Consider the following 10,423-nt stretch of genomic DNA (forward strand, 5'->3'; position numbering starts at 1 on the left):
TTTTCCGTTCTTATCACCACTTTTTTTCACTTATCTCTTATCAAGCTAATATTTTACACGCTACTTAGAATAGTCTCGAGCATCCAAAGTTATTAATCCATCAGTCAAAAAAATTCAACCGTGACTTCATTGTGCCAACAATGAGCTATAATGTGCTAACGTGACACTAGATTAAAATTCCGACGAATACTCTCGTTGGAAATCGGAATGCGAATTTTATTCGCCCAGCCGAAAGTGAAACAAACTCTGTGCAGTTCAATACCTTCGAATAAAATACTATTTACGATAATACGATTTTTAAAAAAAAATATGTAAAATCCCTTGAGTAAACTGTATCAAGGTATTTTACTTTTGAATCTAATCACCGTCGTAAAGAATCGTCGACGTCATCGAAAAACGTTGCTAACAGCTAACAGACTATAGCGCAGATTGCTTCCATCGTGGATTCGATGGGAAAAAAGCTGGAAATCCTTTTCACGTCGCTTGTCACCGGTTGTATCTCTTTCTCTGCTGGCTGGACACGTCCAGCTGGCCATTTCCAGGCCGGGGAAAAAGCTCCAAAGATTTGTACCTTATGAAAAATATGGTAATGCACGCGGCCTCGCTCGATACGACTCTTCTCTGCGGCACGAGGAACGAAAGAAGCATTTCTTCGAGATTTTTCAGGCTTCCACGGACCCGATGGGACGCGTAATTTGAAAAGTTAGCCAGGCTCCGTACAAATGCCGGCCGATTTTACTTTTGGTTCCCATGATTTGTGCGGTTTCTTTCCGTACAGAATAAGAAGAATCGCCTTAATTGAGATGCTCGGTCTTTCATCAAATCTTCCATCCAATGGGTCATGGATTCAGCCCGCAGAAGAACAACTGTGCAACCGCTTTTCTAACTGAATCTTTGATTCTTCGAATGAATATCAAAGGAAAACTAAACTGATCGATAAGGACATTCTTATTTATAAGGCTTTAAATGGTTTCCAATGTCGCGTTTTCAACAAGATTGGCATCGATCGACGATTAAAATTAGTCCACTGGCGAATTTTACACGTTAGATTCGACAACTCCGTACGGTTTTTAAGTGTTCGGAAAACAATCGAATTTTTCACAAGCTCAACCGACCGTTTCTCTTTTTCGTTAGTTCTCGGATTGAAATCTTTATGGACAAGATAGAAGAAACAGACGCCGAATATAGATTCGTTTTACTTATTGAAAATTATGATAAATATTCCAGCGTACATTGACGTGCAAGAGTTTCCAGCCAGACAAATTTCCCACTTTGTATCCCAAAAGTCGTGTCTGGAAGAATTTAAATTAATTATTAGGTATAAGAATAGGCGAGTAAAACAAGAATAAAAATACAATATCAGTTGACAATCTTCTTAATATAACAACGCTATTTGTAATAATATTTCCGGAATACAAAGTGAAAACTCTATCCGATCAGAGACCTGCATATTACATGTTCCAATGTATATTTTCCACACCACTGTACATCATACATTTTTGTATATTATATGCATTCTCTATGTATTTTCGCATATCGAAATCGGCACAGATTCACCGTTAAATCATAAGATTTTCTGAATCGTATGAAACGATAAGATCATTTATCTCTACTTTTGAATAAATGCAATTAATGCATGTAAGTTCTGCACTGGTCGTACGAGTCAAGGATTAATTTATTGGTGCAACACTATCATCGATAGTGGTGGTCACTACGTATCGAAGTATGTGGATAAATGATGATTATTAATCAAAACAGGAAGAAGTGTGCGATTCTCGAGTTTTAGATTAGCTGACACAAGTCGAAGAGAGGAGGAAGTCTGTTCTCAAGACGATCGAATCACCGATGATCCGTAACCATACCGGTGTCCCCGGAATAGACCATTTTAATTCAATATCCGTTTACTTCACAGTCGACTTCGTCTCATGTTACAACTATCCCAATAAGGGAAAGAAGGTATCTCCTAGTGGAAAAGGATCGTTCGACGTACAAATTCAATTCGAGAATTAATTATTCATCTGGATAGTTTCACGTTTGTTTTACGCAGCAAATCTCTCACGAAGATTGACATATCCGTAACTATGAAAAGATCTGTTTGTTGCTGAAACGAAGGAAACTAGATGATAGAGATTTATTTCAAACAAAGATCAGTTTCCATTCTTCGGCGTGGTAATTGATCGAATGCCTTTTCCCAAGGCAACTTCGATTAAAAATTCACCAGCGAAACCTTTAATATACATTTGTTTCCTAAATAATGAAATCTTTTCCCTTCTTCTTGAGAACAGAATATTTCCTATGGCAATATTTCCTTAGTTAATGTTTTGGAGCGACGAGAGAGTGAAGAAGAGTAGAAGGAATGATATAAAAATAATAATTAGTAATAATTTATAAATATCGTAATTTTAATTTCGTGTATCGCGTCTAGAAAATATAATATCTGACACTGAACTTCGTTTCGTATGGTGAAATAATATTTCAAGGAAAGACGAGCAAAATCATGGAACTTGTTAGAAAAATACCCCCATTTTTATGGAATGTAACAATAAATATTTGTTACGTCGTTTTCTCTTTCTATTGTATCTTTGCTATGCATTTTTATAAATTTTACATTTCCTCTAGATCTTCGTACGTGTCTTTTTGAATATAAAATTTACACTTATATGTCTGGAAATTTCAACCATCCTTTTTATCTTCTCCATCTTGCGTCGTATTACTTTTTATAACTTTCACTCTGATTTCTTTCAACGTTTCACGCTACAATCCTGATAATTCTAATAATAAACCGTATGTTTGTCTAAACATTATCGGCTTCTATTGCGACGAATACTTCTTCTGAATTCGGCCTTCTTCTTAAGAAAGAAATCAACTGACACAGATAACTGAAACAGCAATGACTAATACACGTCAGGTGATAAAGAGCAAATGAAAAGAGGAACTGCCTTATCAAAATTTCCACATTCGATGATCGCGCTTGGTACAACTATGCGGTACCTGCCTATCATTTATTGACATTCTAAGCAGACTCCAGCATCCTTCGACAGGCTAAACCGATCATTCTCCTAACAAAAATTTATATCGTGTTGGCAATTAATTAATTGCGGATTTTGTAATTAAGTGGCACTGACAAAAATCCGCAATCACTTAGTTGCCAGCTTATATACAACTAAGATGCAGAATCCTCTTTAAAAACTCTGAAACACGAGACATTGAAAAATATAGAACATTTAACAAAAGAGATATCATCGTGCTAGGTTCAAGCCTTAAAGATCGTTGCTCCGATTCCGCCTATAAATACCGCTCTATAAATGCATTTGCACGGTTCGAAGATTTACGGAAATTTCTCTGTGACCAAGCCAAAAACTATTCTTCTGAACGCACCAAGTATACGTACTTTGACGGCGGATTCGCCACACTGTTCGCTGTTTCCAGTCAAACTGACCGGTTTGCGGCAAACGCGTTAATGGACGCGATGCTGGATACCGTAAATAGATAACATAATCATGCGCCCAGTTATCGCACGATAATTCAATAGGACGATCACTGTTCGTACCAAAGACGAGCCTTGGCTACATTCGCGATGATCATTTTGACCTGGCTGTTCTCGTATCTCAGATTTGTCCAACTTTCTGAAGAGCCCGAAAAGCTGAATAAATCGACCCGTATTTCATAATGTTAACGTCTTCATCAAAAACCTGCACTGTGGAGGTGTACGTGCCTTTGAACGCACGTTTCATTGACTTTTAGCGAGAAAAGAGCACGCGAGACAAAATGCATTGCAAGCTTCTAACCTTCTGATATTGACAGTCCTATTAAGGAATTTTCTTCTTTTACGAAATAAAGAATTAACAAACTAACGTGATCTGTCCGCGAGCTTTAGTTCCAGCTTTCCAATATCAACGTTCTTATTCTTGTCGTAGCTACAAGATGAAGAGAATTTCTTTTTAGAAACGAAGGAAACCTTTGCGTTAAATACCTCGCTATGTGTACATATGCTCGTGTTGAAATTCGCGTTTCAAATTTTACCATCGTAATCGCGATAGCCAGATGGCGTTACAGAGTTGATGGAATTCCGAAATGTCTCGCGTAACGCGTACAATATATTCGCAAAAGGTTCCGTAAAGATAGTGAGCGGAATATAATGAAATTACGTCGGCAAGAGTAAATCGAATCAATCGAGGAGAAAATGACCGAAACGATACTGGAACAGAGTAACGTGTATATAGGCGATCCGATGCTGCTAGATACTTTTTACTTCCACGTAGCATAGAATGGTAGTTTAGATTCCAGTGCGTTTTATTTTAGAATAGCGGCGGGCAAGAATAGCTTAGGGAGTCTGAAAAGTAGATCAACCAGATATCACGATTATCGACAAGGTTTCAAGGTTCTTACCATCTCCCGACCTGGATTTATCAGATTATCAAGTATTTTGCAAACATCTTTAAAAATTGGATTTAGCACTAAAAAGGCCAAACGCTATAACATAACCTAAATCTTGTTATTCTCCAAAATACCTTAACGTCGACACTCTGGTTACGATTGCAGATAACTGGAAACATCTCCTCTTACATCGATCGAATTACACAAAGCAAACACACGTTCGTCGAATCGCTATAAACTAAGAAAATGAAAAATAAATGTTGCTGCACTGATCAATGATTTTCGTAAGAATCAAATTTGGTGGAGTAAGAAGGAAAATGATAAAACTCTGTCTGGCAAAACGAAGTAACTTAAACTTTATTTCGACCTTGCTGCCTCCTCTCAACTCCTTCTCCATTCAATTGTATCTCTTTCAACGTTAAAATGTAACTCGAGTTCCGACAAAATATACAAAAATTATTATCGATTCGTCGTTTCAACTTTGTGCTACAATTGCAACAACATGCAAATAGAGCAATTCAATTTGATGTTCTATCTATGTGATAAATATACAATAAACATATGTAAACACAATTTAATATTCGATAACAACCAGTGTCACAATAGTGAAACCAAGAATTAAGTAGCAAACATTGCCACAAGTGCAAATAAATATTGTTATACTGTAATTACAACATCATAAAGTATCTTACATGATATTCCATTACACGTTGCTATACGTTACATTAGATTATTATTACAGCAGTGCTAGGCGTAATTTATAAATCCAGATCGACCAAGTGAAGAAAACGTACACCAAGAAAACCAATCCGCTATACCAAAGAATAATTTGCAATTTGTAATTCATCGTAATAGACGTAAAGTCTGATATACGGATTTATATTATGTTATTATCATTAATACTTAACGAATAGAGTAAAACCTTACTAACTACAACGCCTGCAAAACTATCGACGATAATGATTGAAAAGGGAATTTTTCTACATCGGCTTTCCACTTTTTCTGGAGAAACGTATTAAGCGTTCAACTAGGAGGAAAAGCGTAGCAATGCAAAAATCCATCGACAGCGGATGACATTTCGACGGATTGGCAGTTTGCAAAGCTGACGCGAGCTCTGTCCGCGCCTCCAAACTTCTCGATGTGATCGGAATACGATCGAGTCCCGCGAATTATTCGTATCGCGCGAACCTTTACGAATAATAATCGAGGAGAAGCCAAAGCAGAGACACGGATCGATGTACTTGTTGATCACGTCGCCATCGTTTCTCTTTCCACGTCTGTTTTTCGTTTAACTATCTCGCATGTCTGTACTATGCGCAACTATGTAAGTGCATTAGTGCAAGAATTATATTTAAATATATACTTCGGCTATAGAATTTGTAGTATTCTGCGTGACTATATTATCTAATAACAAGTTACTTTTTATATTCTTTTTACATTCTAATCGTTACTGCATCGTATTCTTTCAATTAGAATACGGTGACACAAGCATATTCCAGTTCTTACACACATGTAACTATAGTAATTCAATAGAATCAAAAGATTCCTTTTCCGTTAAATATTACAACCACTACTCTGCATCGCGTATTTCATACATCTCTGTGTGTCATATACTTCGTTTAGCAACCTTGCATCTTCGTACTATGCAACTATGTAGACACGTTAGCGCAAGAATTATATTTAACACTAGGTTTAACCAGGTTAAACGACCGGTTTCAATATTTTATTGAAAATTGTATATTCATCGTTATTTCGTTTGTTCGTCTAACTGTATCAAATTCTCAATTTTTGTTAATATAAGAATTTACATAAAGTTGGAGAAACAAAAGGAACAGCGATGAACGTACAATTTGAAATTAAATTTCGAAACCGGTTGTTTAACCAGACCTGGCAAGCTTAATGTTAAACGTATACTTTGTCCGTACAATTTCTATATTCTGCGTGACTACCCTCTACAATAAGTTACGATTTTTTACATTGAGACCATTGCTGCATCGTATTCTTGCAATTAGAATACGGCGACGTAAGCATATTCAGGTTTTTGCAAACGTTCAATTAATAATTCAATAGAGTCCAGGGATTTGTTTTCTGTTAAATATTATAACGGCTGCTTTGCATTGGATATTTCGTACACTTTTCTACGTCGTGTACCTCCTGGACAATTTTATACTTTTAAATACCCTGGTAAACATCCATAGTCTATTTGCAACGTATACGCTGTGTAACTACACCGTAAAGCAAAAAACGCTGAATGTGTAGTCAACGATGTTCTGTTACCCTATCATTCAACTAAGCTGTTTGACTATCAGGTATGTACATAATCTACATAACCTTATTGCTTTGCCGTACCAAATCACTAACACTATTTGACCACATTGCACAATTATGCTGAAACGAGATTACGCAAGGTACTCGCGTATTCTGACTCTGATTTACGACAATCTGCGAGCTCCGGATTTTCCAATAATTACGCTGCCGATCAAATTTATTGAAACAAATCAAAGATGAAAAATGCGGCGCCATTGGCATATGATGCGCGTTTCATATTAATCTTAGAAACACGATTACGACATAACGACCTTAATCATTCCACTATGTAAGCTTTATCGAATATATTAATAAATTTTTTATGCAATTTATTCCAGGTCTCATAACGCACGACCAGCATACATTGTTCATCGTAAATCTCACTCGATGATTCAAGAATACCACTTACAGCCAATGTCCAAGGCTGACCATGTAAACAAAGCGTACAAGAGCGTCCAAAGGAGCGAAACTTGGAAATTCGGCAGCGAAACCGATGTTACCCCTGGCCAACGTGTAAATTTTATTTTGGCCAACCACCAAAGTGAGTCTGTCAAACGTACCTATGAATCCTCTGATATAAAAAAAACGAACAATTTTCTTGCAGAAGAATGGATGATATAATAATTCCAAATAATTATCAAAGTCCTATTAAGTCAGGATTGCTAATCGAATATCAAACAGAAGATCGTATATCGGGTATTGTTCACCGACGTATAGGCTATCAAGGCGATAGATAAGGCCGGTTCTCAACGATAAATATGCGAAGATGCTTATCGTTTCCACGTAACACCGGTACATGCCTCGAATAATCACGGTGAGTGAACTCTAGGAGGCGGTTACGAGACTTGCCAAAAAATTCAATCGCCCGGTGCCAATTGGCCAGCGATTCCTCGTTCTTTCGTGTTCTTGAATGTTGGGCTAGTGGATGGTCAGTACCAGGGAGGATATTTTTCACGTTGTTTCCACAGGTTTCACAGAAATTCCTCTATCAGTCTGTGAAGTTCTCGGCCTAGATATCTCATAGTTATTGAACATCTTGAAAGAAACTCGATGTATCTATAATATTCTGAGAAATTAGAACAAGTGTCTTATAAACTTCTTAACATATCTTCTACAACTTACAACTTGCGACCAGATCGATCGGTTCGTTCAAACTGGAAATTTCTATGATTCTTTAGGATCTTGAAAGGAACTTGCGGTATATCTACGATATACTCGGAAATTAGGATGAACGACTTACAAATCCTTTGAGGGATTCTCTAGAACTCGACCTAGCTAGCTAGCTCTGCCATTCGCTCAAACATTGTTCTAAATCCACAGACGTTCGATTCGGTCTGAAAAGTCACTGGTCCCAGTCGTCGTATCGCCTAATAGTGCTCGATACGATTAATCGTAAAGGAAATTAAAGATCAACTGTACTTGCCTCGGATGCGTGCACGAGGGCGGCGTTGGCGACGAGCAGCAGCAGGAGGCAGCTCCTCAGCGAGCTAGAATCCCTCATGATGGGATGTGGACCTGTTAGCCCCGTAGTTGAGCAGCGTGTCCACCGGTGTTCTTCTCTATCTACACTGGGTTCGTCGAGGGAACCTCTCGTCAACGCATGACGAGGAAGAAATCGCGCGACCGGTCCCCTTCTTCCAAGGACACTTCGATCTGGACCTTCACGGAGCCGACTGTGAGGACCACACTGCGAGGACCGGCTACTACGGGCAAACTTGGACGTACAAACTGGTCTGAAGCGACAACGCGGGACACGCAAGACCGTACAACAGCGTACCGGTGTTCGGTAGCGTCTGAAAGGCCGAGCGCGCCGGCAAGATAAAACTTTTTCAAAAGCCCGGTGCTTTTCCCTCACCCCGCCGACTCACCGACAGATTCAGCTGCGTTCCCTTGCGCTCCGCCGTTCTGTCTCTCACCCGCTGACTTCCTCTTTCTCTGCTCTCTCCGTCCACGGGGCTTCCCTCTCCTCTTTGGCCATCCACCTCTTCCTCCTCGCTCGCAACCACCAATTCGCGCCGTAGCTCTGTCCTTTGCTAGTCGTCTGCCTTCCACTAGCGCGATATACCCCCACCATTGGACCACAGCTTCCCCTCCTCTGCTGTTGTCTCCGGCGCGTCTTTCTCCGTCGTGCTCCCCACTCCACGCCGTCTTTCTCTGGCTACCCCCTCTCCGCGATATTTTGCGAGGGTCTAACGTCTTTGTCGCTCGCCGAAGGTAGCGATGCATCTTTTTCTCGCAGCGGATTCTTTCTCTACACGGAGAGGAGTAAGTTGTTCCTGCCACGGACACGATCGTTCCGTACTTACGCACGAGGCGACTAGGATCCAAAAGTAGATGTACGCGATTTTTTAACAGGAGAACTACCACACCAATCAACATCACTGGCGATTGCATTTGAAAATTCTTATCTCGTGTTATATCTTTTTCCGCAACGATGTAATGATTTTTTTATTTATTCAAAATCAAGATAATTTTGCATCGTGGCTGCTTGTAACAATAGCAGCCGCAATGACTGGTACTCGTCAAAGTGTAAAATGGTCCTACGATCTGTTTACCGAACCCGAATTAACCAGTTCCCTCGGAGTGTACATTTTGTCACGCGTTTTTTAAATTTTCATGGGGTATCGTTCGATACGGCGGCGTTGATTGTCAGGAAAACTGTGGATCGATCATGACGCTAACGCTAGAATTATCACAGCGGTCGAGATGACTGGTTTTACAATTTTATGAACGCGCTAACCTTCATTTAGAGATCATAGTCTTGGCTGGATTAATAATTTCAAAAATGTACCGTATAACATGGAATTCCTTTTGTAGGAAAGTAACAAGTCAATAAATATGCAAATATTCTATTATTACGTATTTTTTAAAGACCAGTCGACCAGTTTTGCTAGAAACTTTAACTGTCGATAGTTGTACTGTTAATGAGTCCAGGATCAAATTGCAGATCATAAGCGCGCCGATACCTGCAGAACGACGTCCATTAAGTTAATCGTCGATGACTCGGTTATGTCAGATAATTAATTTTGGCAACGATCGGAGAAAGTGACGGGAGAAGTCAGATCGTCGTTGCTCTTTGGTCTTAAACAATTGTTAAGCGACAGCGGAGAAAGTTGCTGGTGTCGTGCAGCGCAGTTAATTAATTGGCAAGTTATTGCTACCGTAGCTGGATATCGCTCTATTTGTTACGTTTCTTGTGGAATCAACGATGCAGGTTCCTTTAGAAAACTATCGTAGGATACTCTTACGTAAATCTGCACCAGGACCACGAACAAGAGAAACATCCTACGAGAGAGATCCGTGCCATTTGCGGACCAAACTAATAAAATCACGCGTCTCCTTCTTCTTTTTTTGAGGGGGATATTTTTAACGCAAAAATAATCGATTTTAAAGTATTTCGTCGTTTTACGTTTCACCGATCCGTTCAGTTTTTTCTCTAATTCCGCAAGCCAGTCGAGGCTGTCCGCTTGAAAATTCACGAGACAGCGAATCGAACGGCCATCAGCAGCGACGAGTCATACCGGTAGGAAAAAGAAGATATAAAAAAAAAAGAAGAAGAAAAAAAAGGAGAGGAGAACCGCGTGCTTTCGCCGACGCGTATTCCCTCCTTGTCTCGCTTGACACGACCTCTTCGTCCAACTGGAGGATCTGTTGCGCTCAGCAACAGATGCGAGGGTGATCTTTTTTAAACGGGTCAACCTCGCCTCACGCGTATCCGCCCGCGTTTTCACCAACGAGA

The 10,423-nt window shown here is 39.5% G+C and overlaps 1 protein-coding gene across 15 annotated transcripts in view; it reads right to left on the minus strand.

Moving 5' to 3' along the window:
* LOC100651429 (basement membrane-specific heparan sulfate proteoglycan core protein) overlaps window positions 1-8,494 on the minus strand; it is a 187,652-nt gene extending 179,158 nt beyond the window's left edge. For 10 of the 15 annotated variants that reach the window (XM_048413384.1, XM_048413382.1, XM_048413381.1 and 7 more), the window contains exon 1: window positions 8,108-8,491. In XM_048413384.1, the coding sequence (XP_048269341.1) occupies window positions 8,108-8,185 (78 nt within the window). In that variant the 5' untranslated portion in view covers window positions 8,186-8,491. Of the gene's footprint in view, window positions 1-8,107 lie in introns of all 15 variants that reach the window. The other 5 variants (XM_048413373.1, XM_048413372.1, XM_048413371.1 and 2 more) reach the window with 3 other exon arrangements.
* Between the last annotated feature and the right edge of the window lie 1,929 nt (window positions 8,495-10,423).

The sequence above is a fragment of the Bombus terrestris genome, chromosome 16, assembly GCF_910591885.1.
Source record: "Bombus terrestris chromosome 16, iyBomTerr1.2, whole genome shotgun sequence".
Classification (NCBI taxonomy): domain Eukaryota; kingdom Metazoa; phylum Arthropoda; class Insecta; order Hymenoptera; family Apidae; genus Bombus; species Bombus terrestris.